Source organism: Oncorhynchus gorbuscha, linkage group LG25, assembly GCF_021184085.1.
Source record: "Oncorhynchus gorbuscha isolate QuinsamMale2020 ecotype Even-year linkage group LG25, OgorEven_v1.0, whole genome shotgun sequence".
In the NCBI taxonomy this organism is placed as follows: Eukaryota; Metazoa; Chordata; class Actinopteri; order Salmoniformes; family Salmonidae; genus Oncorhynchus; species Oncorhynchus gorbuscha.
The window spans coordinates 39,357,241-39,379,813 of NC_060197.1; the positions used below are offsets into that span (position 1 = coordinate 39,357,241).

The 22,573-nt window shown below is 43.7% G+C and overlaps 2 protein-coding genes across 2 annotated transcripts in view; one reads left to right on the forward strand and one right to left on the reverse strand.

Annotated features, from left to right (window-relative positions):
- Positions 1 to 5,224: 5,224 nt before the first annotated feature.
- LOC124014564 (zinc finger protein 16-like) lies at positions 5,225 to 8,461 on the reverse strand. The gene is made up of 3 exons (XM_046329717.1): positions 7,136 to 8,461; positions 6,674 to 6,892; positions 5,225 to 6,434 (listed from the first exon to the last, which is right to left on the reverse strand). Exons 1-3 carry the CDS (start codon positions 8,025 to 8,027, stop codon positions 5,719 to 5,721), a joined length of 1,827 nt encoding a protein of 608 aa, XP_046185673.1. The 5' UTR covers positions 8,028 to 8,461; the 3' UTR covers positions 5,225 to 5,718.
- Positions 8,462 to 17,335: 8,874 nt separating this feature from the next.
- Positions 17,336 to 22,573, forward strand: part of LOC124014455 (ankyrin-2-like) — a 296,971-nt gene continuing 291,733 nt past the window's right edge. Inside the window, exon 1 of the mRNA XM_046329454.1 lies at positions 17,336 to 17,965. Coding sequence (XP_046185410.1) covers positions 17,873 to 17,965 — 93 coding nt within the window. The 5' untranslated portion in view covers positions 17,336 to 17,872. The remainder of the gene's footprint in view (positions 17,966 to 22,573) is intronic.

Sequence of the window (22,573 nt, forward strand, 5' to 3'; positions counted from 1 at the left end):
TGCTGATGGCTACTTTATTAAAAGAAAAAGGTACTTACTATGACTGAGATGTGTGTTTGTCCCACCTAGTTATCTTAAGAGAAATGCACTAACTGTAAGTCGCTCTGAATAAGAGCGTCCACTAAGTGACTCAAATGTTAAATGTGTCAGGATGTCTTCATCAATGGAGGAAGTGATGCGGAAAAGTACATCCTCAACACAAGCACCGCATAAGAATGTTTATTAGAACGCAGCCAGCCAATGATTAGCATTTCTCCACCTACCGTTTTTATATTCATTGTTTACCGAAACAGTTTGAAAAGTTGGTGATTCTTTGTGTTCAACATTCACATACAGTATTGGGAATACTTTTAGCCAACCATATATATATATATATACACCGTGGGGAGAACGGAAGTATTTGATACACTGCCGATTTTGCAGGTTCTCCTACTTACAAAGCATGTAGAGGTCTGTAATTTTTATTATAGGTACACTTCAACCGTGAGAGACGGAATCTAAAACAAAAATCAAGAAAATCACAATGTATGATTTTTAAGTAATTAACTTGCATTTTATTGCATGACATAAGTATTTGATTCTTCAGAAAAGCAGAACTTAATATTTAGTACAGAAACCTTTGTTTGCAATTACAGAGATCATATGTTTCCTGTAGTTCTTGACTAGGTTTGCACACACTGCAGCAGGGATTTTGGCCCACTCCTCCAGACAGCCCTTCAGCTGTCACTGGGCAATACGGACTTTCAGCTCCCTCCAAAGACTTTCTATTGGGTTCAGGTCTGGAGACTGGCTAGGCCACTCCCGGACCTTGAGATGCTTCTTTCGGAGCCACTCCTTAGTTGCCCTGGCTGTGTGTTTCAGGTCATTGTCATGCTGGAAGACCCAGCCACTACCCATCTTCAATGGGGGAAGGAGGTTGTTGGCCAAGATCTCGCGATACATGGCCCCATCCATCCTCCCCTCAATACGCTGCAGTCGTCCTGTCCCCTTTGCAGAAAAGCATCCCCAAAGAATGATGTTTCCACCTCCATGCTTCACGGTTGGAATGGTGTTCTTGGGGGTTGTACTCATCCTTCTTCTTCCTCAAAACACGACGAGTGGAGTTTAGACCAAAAAGCTCTATTTTTGTCTCATCAGACCACATGACCTTCTCCCATTCCTCCTCTGGATTATCCAGATGGTCATTGGTAAACTTCAGACGGGACTGGACATGTGCTGGCTTGGGCAGGGGGATCTTGAGTGCACTGCAGGATTTTAATCCATGACGGCGTAGTGTGTTACTAATGGTTTTCTTTGAGACTGTGGACCCCGCTCTCTTCAGGTCATTGACCAGGTCCTGCCGTATAGTTCTGGGCTGATCTCTCACCTTCCTCAAGATCATTGATGCCATACGAGGTGAGATCTTGCATGGAGCCCCAGACCGAGGGTGATTGACCGTCATCTTGAACTTCTTCCATTTTCTAATAATTGCGCCAACAGTTGTTGCCTTCTCACCAAGCTGCTTGCCTATTGTCCTGTAGCCCATCCCATTCTTGTGCAGGTCTACAATTGTATCCCTGATGTCCTTACACCCTCTCTAGTCTTGGCCATTGTGGAGAGGTTAGAGTCTGTTTTATTGAGTGTGTGGACAGGTGTCTTTTTTACAGGTAACGAGTTCAAACAGGTGTAGGTAATACAGGTAATGGGTGGAGAACAGGAGGGCTTCTTAAAGAAAAACGAACAGGTCTGTGAGAGCCAGAATTCTTACTAGTTGGTAGGTGATCAAATACTTATGTCATGCAATAAAATGCAAATTAATTACTTAAAAATCGTACAATGTCATTTTCTGGATTTTTGTTTTAGATTCCGTCTCTCACAGTTGAAGTGTACCTATGATAAAAAGTACAGACCTCTACATGCTTTGTAAGTAGGAAAACCTGCAAAATCGGCAGTGTATCAAATACTTGTTCTCCACACTGTATATATATATATATATATATATATATATATATATATATATATATATGAATATGAGAGAGAGAGAGAGAGAGAGAGAGAGAGAGAGAGAGATGGGACAACTTTTAGAATGTTTAATATTGTTCTTTGCATAGCATTATTGAAATATTCCCCATGTTATGATAATGGTGGGCTAACATGACCGTGGTAGTGTCTTGTAAATACATCATAATGCAGAAAACTCCATGTCCCTACTCTCTAAACACCTGACTGCTTTTAGCTAAACAACTAGAGTGAATAGAGAAAAGCAGGGTCATTATTTACTGGTATATCTTTGCCCTTGAAATGAACGTTTTCCTGAACCTCTGTAGATCACTAGCCTGTTAACCGAGGGGTGAATTTAAAAGGGGTAGATTACTGATATCAGATCACAAAAACGAATGACATGTCATCATCATCATGCAGGTGGACAACGTGGACATACCAACAACGTGGACATACCAACAACGTGGACATACCAACAACGTGGACATACCAACAACGTGGACATACCAACAACGTGTAAAGAATATAATGTCAGTAATACAGGTTACAGCATAGTTTTTACAAATGATAAAATGCCAACTCATCTGCTCTGAACAGAAGTCATCGGTAGGTAAGTGAGGTTAAAATGTAGTCAGCCCTCGACAGAGCCACCATGAAGCTTCATTTGTGCAGTAACATAGAAAGTCCACATGGTGGCAGCAGTCACACTGTTCTGTTAGTGTGCGTCCTCTTCCCAAAAGGCTATACTACTAAAAATGCATCCTTCCTTCCTCGAAGTAATCACAGATCTGACATGTCAGAGTTCCAGGGTTGCCATGGTGCCGTGAGGTCGCCTAAGCAGAGAGCTCTGTAAATATGAATGTGGACTGCGGTGTGAGGGAATGGCAGAAACTCACCTCTGTTCCAAACTATTGTTGAGGTGCGTTGGTCTTTTCTGGTGCTTTTATAGCCACCGAAGCATCACCCAGGTGGGTGTTACTCTTTGACAGTGGATGATCCAGCCTAGCTACTTACAGAGGAGACGACATGCCTCTTGCTCTTTCTCCCATCACAGAGGCCCGGATCCCTAGCACCATGCCCCAGGACTACCTGGGCTGACGACGTCTCTTATCTGTTCCCGTCCTTAGTCCACCTAGTCGTGCTGCTGATCCAGTTTCAACTGTTGACAAATTGACGAATTCACCTCGTCCCGGACCTGCTGTTTTGACACCCTCTCACACCTGCTGTCTCGGCCTCTTAATGCTCGGCTATGAAAAGCCAACTGGCATTTACTCCCGAGGTGCTGACCTGTTGCTCCCTCTATAACCACTGTGATTGTTATTTTACCCTGCTGGTCATCTATGAACGACTGAACATCTTGAAGAACGATCTGGTCTTAATGGCCATGTACATATATTCTCATATAATCTCCAACCGGCACAGCCAGAAGAGCCTGGTTCCTCTAGGTTCCTGCCTTTCTAGGGAGTGTTTCCTAGCCACTTGCTTCTAAATCTGCATTGCTTGCTGTTAGGGGTTTTAGGCTGGGTTTTTAGGCTGGTAAAAAGGGTCTTTATAAATACATTTGAGTGCCCGATGAAGAGCTCTGGGCCTGTCTACCAGTATGTGACTGACGTTTCTCCCTGACTCTCTGATGAAGAGCTCTGGGCCTGTCTACCAGTATCTGACTGACGTTTCTCCCTGACTCTCTGATGAAGAGCTCTGGGCCTGTCTACCAGTATCTGACTGACGTTTTTCCCTCTCTGATAAAGAGCTCCGGGCCTGTCTACCAGTATCTGACTGACGTTTCTCCCTCTCTGATGAAAAGCTCCGGGCCTGTCTACCAGTATCTGACTGACGTTTCTCCCTGACTCTCTGATGAAGAGCTCCTGGCCTGTCTACCAGTATCTGACTGATGTTTCTCCCTCTCTGATAAAGAGCTCCGGGCCTGTCTACCAGTATCTGACTGACGTTTCTCCCTCTCTGATGAAAAGCTCCGGGCCTGTCTACCAGTATCTGACTGATGTTTCTCCCTGACTCTCTGATGAAGAGCTCCGGGCCTGTCTACCAGTATCTGACTGACGTTTCTCCCTCTCTGATAAAGAGCTCCGGGCCTGTCTACCAGTATCTGACTGACGTTTCTCCCTCTCTGATAAAGAGCTCCGGGCCCGTCTACCAGTATCTGACTGACGTTTCTCCCTCTCTGATGAAAAGCTCCGGGCCTGTCTACCAGTATCTGACTGATGTTTCTCCCTGACTCTCTGATGAAGAGCTCCGGGCCTGTCTACCAGTATCTGACTGACGTTTCTCCCTCTCTGATAAAGAGCTCTGGGCCTGTCTACCAGTATCTGACTGACGTTTCTCCCTGACTCTCTGATGAAGAGCTCCGGGCCTGTCTACCAGTATCTGACTGATGTTTCTCCCTCTCTCATGAAGAGCTCCGGGCCTGTCTACCAGTATCTGACTGATGTTTCTCCCTCTCTGATGAAGAGCTCCGGGCCTGTCTACCAGTATCTGACTGACGTTTCTCCCTCTCTGATGAAGAGCTCCGGGCCTGTCTACCAGTATCTGACTGATGTTTCTCCCTCTCTCATGAAGAGCTCCGGGCCTGTCTACCAGTATCTGACTGATGTTTCTCCCTCTCTCATGAAGAGCTCCGGGCCTGTCTACCAGTATCTGACTGATGTTTCTCCCTCTCTCATGAAGAGCTCCGGGCCTGTCTACCAGTATCTGACTGATGTTTCTCCCTCTCTCATGAAGAGCTCCGGGCCTGTCTACCAGTATCTGACTGATGTTTCTCCCTCTCTCATGAAGAGCTCCGGGCCTGTCTACCAGTATCTGACTGATGTTTCTCCCTCTCTCATGAAGAGCTCCGGGCCTGTCTACCAGTATCTGACTGATGTTTCTCCCTCTCTCATGAAGAGCTCCGGGCCTGTCTACCAGTATCTGACTGATGTTTCTCCCTCTCTGATGAAGAGCTCCGGGCCTGTCTACCAGTATCTGACTGATGTTTCTCCCTCTCTCATGAAGAGCTCCGGGCCTGTCTACCAGTATCTGACTGATGTTTCTCCCTCTCTGATGAAGAGCTCCGGGCCTGTCTACCAGTATCTGACTGATGTTTCTCCCTCTCTGATGAAGAGCTCCGGGCCTGTCTACCAGTATCTGACTGATGTTTCTCCCTCTCTCATGAAGAGCTCCGGGCCTGTCTACCAGTATCTGACTGATGTTTCTCCCTCTCTCATGAAGAGCTCCGGGCCTGTCTACCAGAATCTGACTGATGTTTCTCTATGCCTGTCTGTATCGAACACTCCTGCCACTTAAGCTACTGCTACCGGTTGCCTTTCTGAACTGCCTAGACATCTGAAGCTGTGGAAGACCATCCAACAGGAACTGCCAGATCCCTACATATGTTTTTGTTTTCAAAGCAACTTGGAGATACTTGTTTGTAATGAAAAGCACTATCTAAATTAAAAGTATTATTATTGTTATTAGATGAGTGATTACTTCAAGGAAGGGAGCCGAAGAGGGAATTATGTGTTTTGTACTATTTGAACGAGGCCATGGCTTTCATCAGGATGCCCTTTGACCTCTTCTTCATCATGGCAAAGTCTCCCTCCTCTTTAAGTCCATATGAGGCTTGTCTTTAGACTCAGACAATGTTCCTGCCTCAGTTAACAGCATATCAATAGGCTCCTGTGATGGCTAGGCTAGACTTAGCAGTTAGCCAGTCTAGCTTTAAGGTAATGGCGTAGAATGTCACTGTCACTGTGTGGGGGTGCAGCGGTGGCTCTTGTAGGTGCCCAGGTGGCGGAAGCTCCTCCCACACTGCTGGCAGCAGTAGGGTGTGGCACCACTGTGAATCCTCTGGTGGGTGTACAGGTTACCCAGCTCCTTGAAGCGCCGCCCACACTGCTGGCACGCGTAGGGGCTCTCCCCCGTATGCACCCGCTGGTGCCTCTTTAAGCCGGAGAGCACCGGGAAGCCCTTCCCACACTGGGGGCAGGGGAAGGGGCTCTGGCCTCCGTTGTGCCCCAGCCGGTGACTCTTCAATCGTGCAGCGTGCCGGAACTTCTCCCCACACTCTGGGCATATGAAGGGCTTCTCCCCCGTGTGAATGCGCTGGTGCTGCCGCAGGTTTCCCAGGTAGTTGAAATGGCGGCCGCAATCTCCACACTCGTAACCCCCTTCCACTTTCTTCTCCCTCGTCCCTATTCCTCCCCCGACTCCTCCTCCTCTTGCTAGGCCCATCCCCCTAGCTCCAGACGGAATGCTCCCTCCTTCAAGCCCCGCCAACCCCCGCTTGGAGTCACTGCTACCCTCTCCCAGAGAGAGGGGAGCAATGGAGGTGGACTGCAGGGCGCAGTGGGTGCCGGTAGTGTCACCGTGTATCAGTTTGAGGTGCTCCTCTAGGAACAAGGAGTCGGGGCAGAAGGTTCCACACAGTGGGCAGAGGTATGTGTGGGAGGTAAACTGCTGACCTGTGAACAGAGTAGACAGATGTAATGATTATGGTTATTGCACTCTGTCCTCTAGGTCACCAGCGTGCAATAGGTACATGCAGCCAAAGACAATAAGGTCAGAAGGCTGCACAAAATAAGTAAAACAATCAGCAAAACGCACCGCACAAAGAAAGACGATGATGAGGGATCAAAAATGAACGATGTATAGGATGCAAATATTTACGCGTGTCAACTAGGACATCCATCTCCTCTCTCACCCGGTTCTAGTCGATCCACATGGGCCTCCAAAGAACTGTCCCCCTCCCCTCCTGGAGAGCCCTGGGGGTGCAGGGGAAAGTCGGGGCTGTTTGTGTCATGGGAGAGCGGGGCTGGGGGATGCTCCAATCCATCATTCCTTTCTTCTTTTGACTCGTCACCCTCTTCATCATCTTCCTCATCTGGTGTTTTGGCACTCTCCGATTTAGGCTCCCTCATACCTCAGAAAACAAACATATGGTTTGTGTTTAATCACACCCAGTCATAGAAAAGTACAGAGGTTCTATACAGCCTCTACATAGAAACATAGACACATGCAATGTGGCAGGACAACATCAGCATATAGATCTCAAAGTTCGCCCATACTCCATTGCCAATGTTAATATTAGCAGTGATTGATTGGTACAGTGGGTGATTGATGAGGTTAGTGATTAATTGGTGCAGTGAATTATCAATGAGGTTACCTTTCAAATCCGACGTGTACTCCACCCCAGTCATCCACTCATAGTCGTGGATCCGCTTGCTTCCTGATGGTAGTGACATGTCAAATATGTCATCCGTGGCCGAGTCCGATTCCCCGTCCCCATGCCCCGCGTCAGGAATGCCACTGTCCGGCCACAGATGGTTGAGGGAGTGCGGCTGGGGATCGTGGCGGCTGTCCCTGTCGCTACCAGAAGAAGGATTGCTCGGGTCGCTGTCCGTTTCAGCACCCCGTGAATTCTTATCTTTCATCAGATAGTCGCAAATGGCATTGATGTTTTCTTTCTTCACACCAGGCATGGCTGGTTTGGCTTTCTTGTGGTCGTTGTTGTTGTGTTTGCTTCCTGAATGGAAGTCTGCTTTCCTGAATACAGATGCAACCTCGGTGGTCATTCCTCCAGGATACGGGTCCCTACCGTCTATTTGCACCTCTAGTCTCGTTTTTAAGACTTCGATTTCGTCCGTTTTCTCCCGAAGCTCCATTTTCAGAACCCGTATCCTGACGCTGACCATTTTCCTGATTTCGGACAACGCAGTCTCGAGCACCACTGTTATGTTTCTCCCAAGATGTTCCGTGACGTCGCTCACCGAGCAGAGTAGCTCCTCGTCGGGCTCGAATTCCAATACATCTTCATCGGGTCGCGCTGCAGACACCGGAGTGTCCATGAATGCGTTTTGAGGGTCGGGAGAAAGGCTTGTTTCGGTAAAAGTGTGGTCTCTTTTGCGGCTCATATCTTTTGAAGAACTAGCTAACAGGCTAGCTACTGTGTTCTGAAGATGCTGAAAGACATCCAGCAATGCGCCACAGAGAAGAGTTTCAAGCGCAGATTTCCGTGCAAACGGGTGGTGGATTTGAGAAGTAGCGCCACCCTCCATACACTCCACGAACTACCATGTTTTAGGCATTGATCACACCGACAGTACTATTGTGCAAACGGTACGCAGCATCATCTGGATTTGTGTGCATAATTTCTGTCAAGCAATGTAGACATGCAGTTTGATGCATACGTTTGATAAATCCGAAGTATGAACCACACTGCAACTGCCTCTGCAACACAATGCTGCAAGGCAAAGGAGGCTTCTGGTGTACCACAATGCAACAATACTGTTGGTGTGATCGAGGCGTTAGTCTTGTTGTTGTATTTTCATCGAGCCTGCAGCAGGGGTCAGAATTGACCAAATAGCCACACAATGTGGACCTATTGAATCCATTAGTCTTTCACAGCCGCTCTAAATTCTACGACTTAATACTAGACTCGTCCTTCCTGTCAGAAACGTTATTTAGGTTAATCTACCACATCATTCTATGATGTAACTGTCCATGCCATGAAAGGGAGTTATGGAGGCATATAGGTCGTTCTATATCAGGAGGTCTTTGCCAGAGTACCCCACCCCACCCCCATGCCCCAATACCCCTCTGAACTAGCCACCAGGCAAAGGCGAGGAGAGGTCTAATACATACACAGCCTGGTGGTTGGCTAAAGGCCGACACAGTTTAAACGAGATGGGTTTATGGTGCTGCTGCAGTTGGAAGTTGTCACTGTCAAACTCTCAGATGTGTTCTACAGTGCAATGAGTGAGTGCCCACTGAAAATCAATATGAAATGCAATATGCTCATTAAGATACAGTTATTGACAGATCAGGTTTATATTTGCACATGCCTCCTGAGTTTGAGATTGAGTTGCACTTTTAAAATCTGTCCATCTGTTCAGAAATGAAGTCATGAATGTCACAGGTTGGCCAATGCACAAGGTAATGAGCTAGCCACTCCTCCTCCATTCTGGTGACGTCGACAGTTGGTGCGTGCTTCTCTAATGACAGGTAAAAAGCGGGAATAGAAACTGTATATAAAACCTACTCATATGTTACCTTGTTAAGTATCTCCTAGTCAAGTATTTGTTTTTCATTTCAGCACCTTCGGTGAACACCAGGGATAGCTTACCAAAATTACATATTGTTTTCCTTATCCTGGAAATAGTCTGACAATATATTGTTTTCCTTACCCTAGAAACAGTCTGACTGTCACGCCCTGATCTGTTTCACCTGTCTTTGTGATTGTCTCCACCCCTCTCCAGGTGTCGCCCATCTTCCCCATTATCCCCTGTGTATTTATACCTGTGTTTTCTGTCTGTCTGTTGCCAGTTTGTCTTGTTTGTTCAAGCCTACCAGTGGTTTGTGTCGCAGCTCCTGCTTTTTTCCAGTTTCTCGTCCTCCTGGTTTTTGACCCTTGTCTGTCCTGTCCTGACCCTGTACCTGACCACTGTGCCTGTCCCTGAGCCTGCCTGCTGTCCTGTACCTTGGCCACAATTCTGGATTATTGACCCCTGTCGTTTGCCTGCACCTGTTACAATAAACATTGTTACTTCACACAGTCTGCACTTGGGTCTTACCTTGGTACCTGATACTGACAAGATTAGACAGCAATTCATGCTTTTGTTTACCTGCCCACTGTCTCCAAACCAGTATGTTACTTTGTAATTTGGGTGAACTATCCCTTTAAGGATAAGAAGTGACTAACAGATATTTTGGCGCTTTTGGGATAGCAGGGGGTTAAGAATTTAAATATCATGCTGAATGACAAATCAGTGTGATTAGATTTAATTCAGTGTGATTAGATTTAAGCATCTCGTTAAGGTTTGACTGATACTCTGTGGTTATAGATTGCTTCCTAAACCGCGTAGTGAGAAATGCAATGTGTTGATCCAATCCCAAAAGTCACACTTTAGAACCTACAATAGCCTACATGTGATTGGTCCATTGATAATGTAAGAGAAATGAATCCGAATGGTTTTCCTCAGTTGATGTTAATTGCATCCCTTTGCTTTCACCAATAAGATATAAAGAAGATATTGTGACTGATCCTGGTTGTGGTAGTTACATTTTGGAAGCACAGCACTCATCTGGAAAACTATATCTTTGAGAGAGGGTTTGTAATACCGGAATCAATCCTCTACATATCAAATAGATCAGTGCTTTCAACTCATGAATCAAAGTATGCTTACATAAAGCTGAGCTTGGAGTTTTTGAGTTGAAATATTCAATGACATATTACTGTAGGGCTCTCAATTTAACACATTGTGTGACTAATGCACACAGCCACAGTCGGCGAGAGAGAGCAACAGAGTGAGAGAGAGAAAGAGAGCGAGAGAGCGACAGAGAGAGAGAAAGAGAGCGAGAGAGCGACAGAGACAGAGAAAGAGAGTGTGTGTGTCCAGGGGTGATTCTGATTTGACACCGTTCTGTGACAGGAACAACCACACATGTCCTCTGTCAAAGTCAGATCCACTGTGGAAGGAGAGAGAAGGTGACTCTGTGAGTGACAGGTCAGTCTGCTCCTGTCCTGTGACATTCTCCCTGAGAGGACAGTTTTCCACCCAGCTAGCCACTGTAAGTGTGACACACAATCCTAACGTCAACCAATGATGGTGGATAAATGAAGATATTTCACTCAGGCTGTTTACCATTGAAAATAAATGGCCAGTTCCTGGCTGCTTAACGGGGTGGATCTCTTATAGACACCAATGCGATGGCAACTGGGTCTAAACCAGAAACAAAACATACGGACACATTGCTCACACACACTGGAAAGGAAGCGTCACATGATCAGGGGTGGTACAGTTAAGAAAAAAGGGTTCCAAAAGGGTTCTTCAACTGTCCCCATAGGATAACCCTTTTTAGTTCCAGGGAGAACCTTTTTTGGTTCCACTTAGAACCCTTTCTTGTTCCATGTAGAACCCTCTGTGGAAAGAGAAGAGCTACTAGCTGATAAATCATTAGGAAAAAGGTGCGAGAAAAAAGTACATTTATAATTTACAACCACTGTCTTGGCATCTCAAGCCATTATAAATAATAACACAGTGCAAAATATACATTCTGTGTTGAATTCCATTTGGGACAATGACAAATGGGGAGAAAGCACAACAGTTCTGTGTAGCTTGGTTGGCAGAGCATGGTGCTTGCCATGCCAGGGTTGTGGGTTCAATTCCCATGGGGGACCAGTATTAACATGTATGCACTCACTACTGTAAGTTGCTAGGTGTAAGAGGGTCTGTTAAACGATGTAAATGTATGATGCCTGGTATGTGCTGACGTTCCATAAAATGACTGTGTGTTACATTTCGACCTGCTGTGTACCAGCATGTGTTGAAAGGTGGCTCTGTTCATAAAGACAACCTAGTTATGTTACAAAAGCCTGTGGTATATATTACCTTACTGCATACGTTCAAGTGCTGCTGATATGAACAGCATATAACTCAACATGAAGAGGGAAAAAAATACAGAAGTCAGACAAATAATTGCTGGATTTGGTTAATAAATCATTTATATGCACATTGTTAAAATGAGAAAGGTGGTGCTCAATGCATTAGTGGCAGGGTTAATGCAGTGTACCACACGGTTATTCATTTGTTCGTCACACTCTGTTCCTCTGTCCGAGGCTATGAGGAGAGAGGCACAAATCAGACAGTAGTGTCAGTTCCACTCAAATTGAAACGTTTTACTGTCAAGCTGTCAAGCTACCATATATGATCCAACTCCTCTCCATCCAAAACATATGATGAATGTGTTGTTCCATCCAGGCTGCGTTGTTGTGAGGGGTGTTTTTCCTGTGTAGAGAGTCTGGGAACCGCCTGGTAACCTGTGTTGTGATGGAAAACGTGTAAGTGATGCGCTGTGTACTTCCTCTCTAATGGAAGGGGTTTTATCTCTCTTTGCTGTGTGTGTGTGTGTGTGCGTGTGTGTGTGTGTGTGTGTGTGTGTGTGTGTGTGTGTGTGTGTGTGTGTGTGTGTGTGTGTGTGTGTGTGTGTGTGTGTGTGTGTGTGTGTGTGTGTGTGTGTGTGTGTGTGTGTGTGTGTGTGTGTGTGTGTGTGTGTGTGTGTGTGTAACTCTCAGTGAGCCTACCAGATTACAGATAATACTTTTTCCTGTTAATACTTTTTCCTGTTAAAGCATTTTGAATCACCATCTCTCACTAATAGCATGCAAAGCACTGGAAAAATACAACTCTCAATACAACTGATGGCTCACGTCATGATGGGCAGAAATACATGTTGAAAGATGGGGACCAAATTGTAATCTTATCTCCCTTTCCTCTCTACCTGTTGAGTGTAGGGGGCAGTATTTTCATGTTTGGATGAAAAACATACCCAAATGAAACTGCCTATTTCTCAGGCCCAGAATCTAGAATATGCATATAAAGATTAGGATAGAAAACACTCTCTCTCTCTCCTATTGAAAACGCTACGGTCCGGTTGAAATATAATAGATTATTTATTGTAAAAACAACCTGAGCATTGATTATAAAAAACGTTTGACATGTTTCTAGGAACTTTACGGATACTATTTGGAATTTTCGCTTGCCCGTCATGACCTGCACGATCCTGTGGATTTCTGAACAAAACGCGCCAACCAAATGGAGGTTTTGGATATAAAAATGATCTTTATCGAACAAAAGGAACATTTATTGTGTAACTGGGAGTCGCGTGAGTGCAAACATCCAAAGATCATCAAAGGTAAGCGATTCATTTTATTGCTTTTCTGACTTTCGTGACCAATCTATTTTGCTGCCAGCTGTTTGTAATGTTTTGTCTGCTGAGAGAGATGTCCTAACATAAACGCTTGGATAGCTTTTGCTATAAAGCTTTTTGAAATCTGACACACCAGGTGGATTAACAACAAGCTAAGCTGTGTTTTGCTATATTGCACATGTGATTTCATGAAAATTAAATATTTATAGGAATTTAATTAGAATTTGGCGTTCTGCAATTCAGCGTATGTTGACGAAAATGATCCAGCTACCGGGATGGGTGCGCCAAGAAGTTTTAAATCTCAGCACACTTGCCAAAATATGTTTGTTTTCTTCCCTTCAGCTCTATCGCTCTCTCATAGATGGTGTCTCTCATAGATGGGCCACATCTGTATCACTGATCAAAGTTCAAAGAGCATCCACCTCATGACCTTAATCAGTGAGGCTTATCCCATTCCTTTTTCATTAGATCCCATTCAGCCATTTTCCATACTCTAGCATTGGGCTATGTAACTATTTGTACAGAATTAATGTTGGTATAAGTCTAACTCATTCAGACAGCAGGCCAGTAGTGACTCTACAGAGGTTACAGGTGATTCTGCCCACTGGCAATGGGCATTAGGTAAATATTTTCCACCTTCAAGCATCCAAGTGTCCACAAAACCAGACCCACTTCAGTCACATTCAAATCAGATGACTCGTCAATGCCGTTTGTATTGGAATCCACAAGGGCAAAAGTGAACACACACACACACACACACACACACACACACACACACACACACACACACACACACACACACACACACACACACACACACACACACACACACACACACACACACACACACACACACACACACACTCTATCCTCTCCTCTCTATCCCCAGGCCCATCGAGGTTCTTCTGGCTGAGAGGGCACCTCAGTGTGACGCTCACTGACAGGTGAACTGAGTCATTCCAACCAACCACTATGTAAAAATAGACCCTGTCTCTCTCTGCCCAGATATATGACATGGAGGTCCTGTGATGAACATTTAGATTCTATAGTGGATGGGTGCCTCTAGCACTGAGACACAGTGCCTTAAGACCGCTGCACCACTCAGGAGCCACTCTTCTCTTCCTGCTTCCTAGAATATTAGATCATCCTCTTTCAATTATCTCTCCTGTCCCTTTACAACATCAGACCCCGCCCACTGGGCCAATAATCCAATCAGGTTCTGCCCATAGGTCCTAATGCACCACAGAGGGGATTAGGTAGAAGTTGCCTCTAATCACTGATACAGAATCAGATAATGTGGTTTAGGTTAGGATTCGGGTTAGGGTATGGTGATCCTAGATCTGTGGTAAAGCTGGGGTACCACCCTCCTACTTGTCCCTGATGGCATGAGTAGCAATACAGAGTTGGGACTGGACATTGTATACTCCTCCATATCAACAGTAATGTGATGGCCATAGAAGTACCATAACTCAGAAAGAAAACATTCAGCGTTACCATGGCAGCTCCCATTACGCCCAGTCGTGACCTTCCACGATCCCACCTCAGTGATTCAATCATATTCGCATGGGTATTATAGCCCCAAATGTAATTCTGACATAGTGCTGTAATGAGCACATCAATCTGGACAACGTCCAGCCAGCACAGTAGGGAGTAGCTACAGATGTAGGATCTTCATTTGAGCCAGTTTGCTACATCAGGAAAATAATCATGCAGGAACAATAAATGTGAATTTTGATCTGGATTATAATTAATGGACATTTTTGTAGGGGTTGATATCTTTTCGTAAGGGAAAATCAAGTCTGAAATTTAACAATGGAAATTACAAACTTCAGAAACCTTTTAAACCTAAAATACACTAAACTTTTTGCATTTTCTGCATTTCGAATTAAGAGCATACATCTGTAGCAGCTTTGGAATTGGATATTAGGGATGGGGAGGACATACACTAAATATACAAAACTCAGCGATGCAATCTCCATAGACAAACATTGGCAGTAGAATGGCCTTACTGAAGAGGTCAGTGACTCCCAACGTGGTATCGTCATTGGATGGACATATTTGGTGGTCTTGGACTGTTTTTCATGGTTCGGGCCCCTTTCGTTTCCCTTAGTGAAGGGAAATCTTAACTCTACAACATACAATGGCATTCTCACAGATTACTGCACCTGTACATAGCCCACCTATAATTTAGCCCAAACAACTACCTCTTTCCCAACTGTATTTTATTTATTTATTTATTTTGCTCCTTTGCACCCCATTATTTTGATTTCTACTTTGCACATTCTTCCATTGCAAAACTACCATTCCAGTGTTTTACTCGCTATATTGTATTTACTCCCTTCTCACCTCATTTGCTCACATTGTATATGGACTTGTTTATTCTGTATTATTGACTGTATGTTTGCTTTACTCCATGTGTAACTCTGTGTCGTTGTATCTGTCGAACTGCTTTGCTTTATCTTGGCCAGGTCGCAATTGTAAATGAGAACTTGTTCTCAACTTGCCTACCTGGTTAAATAAAGGTGAAATAAAAATAAATAAATAAATAAATAAAATACAATTCTCAACGATTGGGTGCTTCCAATTTTGAGGCAACAGTTTGGGGAATGCCCTTTCCTGTTTCATCATAACAATGCCAATATCAGAGATATTGTAGCCGATCGCCCTCAGCTCCTGTCCAACACACATAACCTATATATCCATCTGTCTCCATTACCGGTGATAGAGGAGAGTCATCTCTCCCTCTCCTATATGTTTGGGTGGAGGATGGTCGTCCTGTCCCAGACTATAGGGTTAGGCTACCACCCCATCCCCCTGTCTCTGATACTTTCACAGAGGTGAAGGAGAGAGGGGCTTATCAATGGGTGGATTTACATTAATAAAATGTGTGTGTGGTCAAAGCCATACATATACAGTACTAGCTAAAATTAACATTTTGTTGACCAAATTCGTCACCTCCATACAAAATAATCCTCACTTTGTGGTCTTATTTTCATGGACTGATTTTGAGCGGCCTAAACCCTCTCTTCCTCTCTGATGCAGCAAATGTGCAGCTATAAACATACCGTAAATACCATAGTATATAGACAAAGAAAAATAAGGATGAGAAATTCAAACTATACAGGAGCTTCTCATCTAAACCATATTGCACATAGTGTTGCACACTCGATTAATGCAATGATTCACAAAATGTGGGGATATTTTAACAAACATACTGTACCTCAGGCTGTTCAAGAACGTACAAGAACCTTTTGGGGAAACATCAAATCATTTGGTTTTTCCAAAATTCATTACATGTAAAAATGTCAAAACAAATTAAGCAAAAAACATGAAATGCATTTGTTCAAATAAAATGTAACAATCATCAGTCCATCAATTTGTCAGCCAGTCGGTCAATCAGTCTTGGTTAGTCTGATGGGGCGGTTGACAGTGTGTTAGTGTGTTTGTGTTGGGGGAGGGGAAGGGGTTGGGTCTGAGCTGGCAGTTGTGGTTGGTCGGTGCTATGTCCAGGGTTGGTGCTGGTGTTGGGGCAAGACCGGGTAAAACCTGGGTTGGTGTTGGGTCGGGGTTGGAAATCCTGCTGGTACCAGGGCTGGAAAACCAGGGGTTGGTGCTGGGACTGTGGGCCTGAGAGAAACAGGAATCGGGAAACTGGGGCTGTTGTTGGGTCGGGATCAGTCGTTTTGGGCAAACGTGTTGTTCAGTACAAACCTTTCCACTACGTAGCAAACGTTCAAGCGAACTGAATGCACCTGTGGTGTGGGAGAGCTGTTTTTGGTTTTTAATTGAACCTTTATTTAACTAGGCAAATCAGTTAACAACACATTCCTATTTATGTCTGTGTCGAACTGCTTTGCTTTATCTTGGCCAGGTCGCAATTATGTAAATGAGAACTTGTTCTCAACTTGCCTACCTGGTTAAATAAAGGTGAAATATTTATTATTATTTTTTATTTTACAATGACGGCCTTCCCACACTACCTAGACATCTCTTAAAGAGAGATTTGAATCTAGATCTGTCTCTGTATACTACACAAATACCTCTCCTGGACCTTGTTTGTGTCATCAATAGTGTAAAGAAGCCCTACTCATTACTCAGTCCCTGACCAATAAACTGTCACCAGCTGGGACACCAGCCCCACCCCCACCCCCATCCCAGACACACCCCCTTCAGTGTCCCCTGTGACAAATTGTGGGTGGAGAGGCTTAGGCTGTCCTTGAGTTACAACCCACCATAGTCCCTAGAGACCCAGTCATAAAATACATCTTCGATAATAGTATAAAGCATGCAGGTTTAGGGGCTTTTTTGTCTTATATTCTAGCGCTTTCTTAGAGACTGCAGTAGACCAATAGTGCTGCTGTTAGTCTCAAAATGTCATCATTTGGATTAAAGGTCAGCGCAAGTGAATCGTATTTGTCGCATTAAGTGTGCAGTAAGCTCTATGTGCTGTTTCATTGATGAAGAAAGCGTACATTTGTTTTCCTGGTCACAGATGTCAATTCAACGTCTATTCCACGTTGGTTCAACTATTATTGCATTGAAATTAAGTGGAAACAATGTTGTGGTAACGGGGAATCACCGTGTGTGTTCCCAGTGGGTTGTTTGTTTTAGATTTTTTTTGTTTACATACAACATTTGCCCTGATGCAACTGCATAAAATAATCTCAATGATTGATTTGTGTATCCCGCGTCCATACGGAGCAAAGCTGAATATGATTTTGAAATATGTCACAGCTTGTAGTCTAACCATTCTCACTCACTCCCATCAGAACTGTGCGTGCGCCAGCGTTGTAACCTCTTCAGAGACACAGGAGAACAGCACTGAAGGAGAGAGGGAGCGAGGGAGAGGGGACAGAAACAAAACAAAAACAGACCATCTCTGACAAAATAGCGGCAGTGGCTGGAGAGGCAGCGATGTGCTGCTGCTGAAGCACGCGCACATAAACACAAACACACAACACTCACACTTCGGGAAACGTCATTCTGGACTGGCACTGACTCCACGCTACGAGCAAGCACAGCCACAGGACGTATTGGGGTTCATATCTAGATTGTGAGGCCAGACAGAAACCCGTGTGTGTTCGGTCTGGAACGTTGACAGTGCAGCCACGGTCTCCACTGCTGCGCTGGGACCGAATGGTAAAGAGACCCGGGAAAAGTGACAGCGCGAACGGGTTGTGAAGGAGACTGGATCATGGCTTCTTCTCCAATCCCAATCAGTCCTGTATCGATGGAAGGATCGACACCGTCGCCCAATGCGAATGAAGCGCCCACCATTGCTCATCAGGTGGGTTGGATACATTTACTATCGACTTGGCTCTACATTGTTGCTATAAATCTTGTAATTGCAATGTATCGGCGTGTTGATGTGGAACGTCTGCTGGAGGATGGGAAGGCGTCCCCCCTGGTTACCAAATCCTCAAGGTGCTCCGCTTGAGCTCACGAAAACAAAGTTGTCCTGAAGCTTATTTGTTGCAATATTAGTGTGATTGTTGGCTGGTCTCAGTATAATTTTTAGTATAATGGACGTTGCAACCTACTGGGAAAATACGTCAGTAAATTTAACGTCTAGTTTTGATTTACATTTTGTTGAACTATCACCGTGAAATCCCCGCAAAATGTAACTTATTTTGGATTTAGGTGAAAGTGTAGGTTAAAAAAATACAAATGTCCTTGATTACTTTTTGCAAATCCAATGCGTTTTCCACTTGATTCAACATCACCGTATAGATGTTTTTGGTTGAAATATCGTGGAAACAACGTTGATTCATCCAGTTTTTGCCAGTGGGAAGTAATCTAGCCTATGCATTTCATTGAAGATTTATCACATCCAAGACAGACAGATTAACTATCCAAAATGCATGCTTTCTAAGGACAGTGTGCATTGTTGTTTACAGTTGACTTTATAGTTGATATTTGGACAGTACATTTGTTTATGCCTCAGAGTCTATTATAAACAGGGTGGTTTGAACACTGAATGCTGATTGGCTGACAGCGTGGTATATCAGACCATATACCACCAGTATGACAAATAATGTATTTTTACTGCTCTAATTACGTTGGTAACCAGTTTATAATAGCAATAAGGTACCTCAGGGGTTTGTGGTATATTGGCCATGTACCACACACCCTCTGGCCTTATTGCTTAAATAAACAGGTGTATTGTCATGTCAAAGTCACTGATTTTAAAGATGGGCAGCTGGCATTTTTCCATGATGTCCTGTAGCCGTTATTTTGCTGAGTGACAGCGATGCATGAATGTCAAGCCTATAGCTTATCACGCTAGCCATTTCATGCAAACCAATTGGCACGGACTCTTATTTGCATCTCCTCTTTAGATGTAGCCAATAATAACACCATTTTTTATTTTGCATGGCAGTCTCCGGTTTTGCAACTAGGTAGCCCAGCACATTGTAGAGCCTGTGTTTCTGCCCTCGAGCACAACACATCCGTAACATATTGTACAAATTGGATTTACAACATATCATACGAAATGGAAGACGTAGTACACAATTGGATGATGCAGTACACAACAAGGATCCCCATTAGCTGTTGCGAAAGCCACAGCTATTTCTTCCTGGGGTCCAACACAGAACATGAAACATGACATAATACAGAACATTAATAGACAAGAACAGCTCAAGGACAGAACTACATACAATTAAAAACGGCACACGTAGCCTACATATCAATGCATACACACAAACTATCTAGGTCCAATAGGGGAGAGGCGTTGTGCTGTGAGGTGTTGCTTTATCTGTTTCTTTTAAACCAGGTTTGCTGTTCATTTCAGCAATATGAGATGAAAGGTTCCAAGCAATAATGGCTCTATATAATACTGTATGCTTTAAAAAAAAAAGTGTTCCTGATTTGGGGACTGTGAAAATACCCCTGGTGGCATGTCTGATGGGTTAAGTGTGTGTGTCAGAGCTGTGAGCACCACTTTCAAAACTACTGGCTGAAATTATACAAAAGTTGTGGAGCATGTGAGTGTTTACATGCCTGCTAAATTGGGGCGGTTGTGTTATAGCAGCCATGGCGTGAAAAATTGATGTCCCTTTCCATGTAAGGAAGAGTTTTGTGCTGAGGGCTGGGCGAGTTTTAGTTGTCTTTTGACATTGTCTGCGATGTAGAACGACACTAAAAATAGAAAGACTCAAAACACAATGTTTGTGTAATAAAACCATGAAAGGTATTGCACCTAAAGCTGAGATCTGGTGTTTTGGAGGGTGTTTTGGAGGGTGTTTTTCAATGTAAATGATTTAATACTCAGAATGTGGTTTAAAACAGAAATGAATTATCCTAAAACAGCCAAAGTGGTTCTTCAACCTGAATATTGGTGTTAAGAGATTGTTGTGAAAATACTTTTGGGGTTTTTCAAATGCATGGAAAAGGAGGCATCAAAATACAAAAACGGTGTTTTTAATTACAATCAATGGTTTGTAAATGTAAAAGGTTTATAGCCTAAATATTAATTGATGATAAGGGCCAATGGAGAATATTTCTTGGTGGAATTCCACATTTATTTTTTTCAATGCTTTATTTATACAGATTAGAAACATTATAGGCAGTAAGACGGTACATTTTGTTACATGTTGCTCAAAATGTATAGTTGAAGTCGAAAGTTTACATACACAAGTAATTTGTCCAACAATTGTTTACAGACAGATTATTACATTTACATTTAAGTCATTTAGCAGACGCTCTTATCCAGAGCGACTTACAAATTGGTGCATTCACCTTATGACATCCAGTGGAACAGTCACTTTACAATAGTGCATCTAAATCTTAAAGGGGGGGGGGTGAGAAGGATTACTTATCCTATCCTACAGATTTCACTTATAATTCACTGTATCACAATTCCAGTGGGTCAGAAGTTTAAATACACTAAGTTGACTGTGGCTTTTAAACAGCTTGTAAAATTTTAAAAAATTATGTCATGGCTTTAGAAGCTTCTAACAGGCTAATTGACCTAATTTGAGTATATTGGAGGTGTACCTGTGGATGTATTTCAAGGCCTACCTTCAAACATAGTGCCTCTTTGCTTGACATCAAAAATCAAAAGAAATCAGCCAAGACCTCAGCAAAAAAAACATTGTAGACCTACACAAGTCTGGTTCATCCTTGGGGGCAATTTCCAAACGCCTGAAGGTACCACGTTCATCTGTACAAACAATAGTACGCAAGTATAAACACCATGGGACCACGCAGCCGTCATACCGTTCAGGAAGGAGATGCGTTCTGTCTCCTAGAGATGAACGTACTTTGGTGCAAAAAGTGCAAATCAATCCCAGAACAACAGCAAAGGACCTTGTGAAGATGCTGGAGGAAACAGGTACAAAAGTATCTATATGCACATTTAAAACGAGTCATATATCGACATGACCTGAAAGACCGCTCAGAAAGGAAGAAGCCACTGCTCCAAACCACCATAAAAAAGCTTGCAACTGCACATGGGGACAAAGATCATACTTTTTGGAGCAATGTCCTCTTGTCTGTTGAAACAAAAACAGAACTGTTTGGCCATAATGACCATTGTAATGACCATCGTTATGTTTGGAGGAAAAAGGGGGAGAGCCGAAGAACACCATCCCAACCTTGAAGCACGGGGGTGGCAGCATCATGTTGTGGGGGTGCTTTGCTGCAGGAGGGACTGGTGCACTAGATGGCATCATGAAGTAGGAAAATTATGTGGATATATTGAAGCAACATCTCAAGACATCAGCCAGGAAGTTGAAGCTTAGTCGGAAATGGGTCTTCCAAATGGACAATGACCCCAAGCATACTTCTAAAGTTGTGGCAAAATTACTTAAGGACAACAAAGTCAAGGTATTGGAGTGGCCATCACCAAGCCCTGACCTCAATCCCATAGAAACTTTGTGGGCAGAACTGGAAAAGCATGTGTGAGCAAGGAGGCCTACAAACCTGACTCAGTTACACCAGCTCTGTCAGGAGGAATGGGCCAAAAATCACCCAACTTATTGTGGGAAGCTTGTGAAAGGCTACCCGAAACATTTGACCCAAGTTAAACAATTTAAAGACAATGCTACCAAATACTAATTGAGTGTATGTAAACTTCTGACCCACTGTGAATGTGATGAAAGAAATTAAAGCTGAAATGAATCATTCTCTCTACCACTATTCTGACATTTCACATTCTTAATAAAGTGGTGATCCTAACTGACCTGAGAGGGAAAGTTTACTAGGAATAAATGTCAGGAATTGTGAAAAACTTAGTTTAAATGTATTTGGCTAAGGTGTATGCAAACTTCCGACTTCAACTGGAAGTATTTTTCATGATAATCAAAGAGAGAGAAAATTGAGTGATTGAAATCATTGTAAGTTTTTGATTTTAATCACCTTGCATTTCATATTTTGCCACATGACTCTGTTTTTAGAGGATTGTGGGTAATTTATTTTAAGATTTTTTGATTTTGTTCACACAATGCTGTATACATGTTTGAAGAAAATGTATATTTCTATATTAGTATTAAGTCCAGTGAGACATGAGGTGTAATGGATCATGATGAACGCATATCAAAACCGTCAGGCGAATTGACGTTCGGTGAGGACAGCACCCATTCCCACATTACTATCAACAGAAGAAGCAAGTGCAGAATCCCGAGTTCTTGCAGTTCAACCCCATTTAGTGCTGTTGGTTTGAACACTGTCCTTAACAAAACCAGCTAAAACTGTATAAAATGGAAAATGATCAAATACATAAAACCAATGTTAACTGTTAAGACACCAGACAAAGGGATGTAGTTCTGCACCAAACAGGACTGTCTTTTTTCTTTCCCAGTCCAGTGTTCCCAGTTCTCTTAGTGTTCCCAGTCCTCTTAGTGTTCCCAGTCCTCTTAGTGTTCCCAGTCCACTTCGTGTTCCCAGTCCACTT

What these genes read in the sequence shown, in the direction of transcription:
- LOC124014564 (XM_046329717.1), bottom strand. Translation starts at nt 8,027, where the DNA reads ATGGAGGGTGGCGCTACTTCTCAAATCCACCACCCGTTTGCACGGAAA. An exon ending in GTACACGTCGGATTTGAAAG is followed by an intron (nt 6,893 to 7,135) that starts GTAACCTCATTG and finishes TTGTTTTCTGAG; the next exon opens with GTATGAGGGAGCCTAAATCG. An exon ending in TGTGGATCGACTAGAACCGG is followed by an intron (nt 6,435 to 6,673) that starts GTGAGAGAGGAG and finishes CTCTGTTCACAG; the next exon opens with GTCAGCAGTTTACCTCCCAC.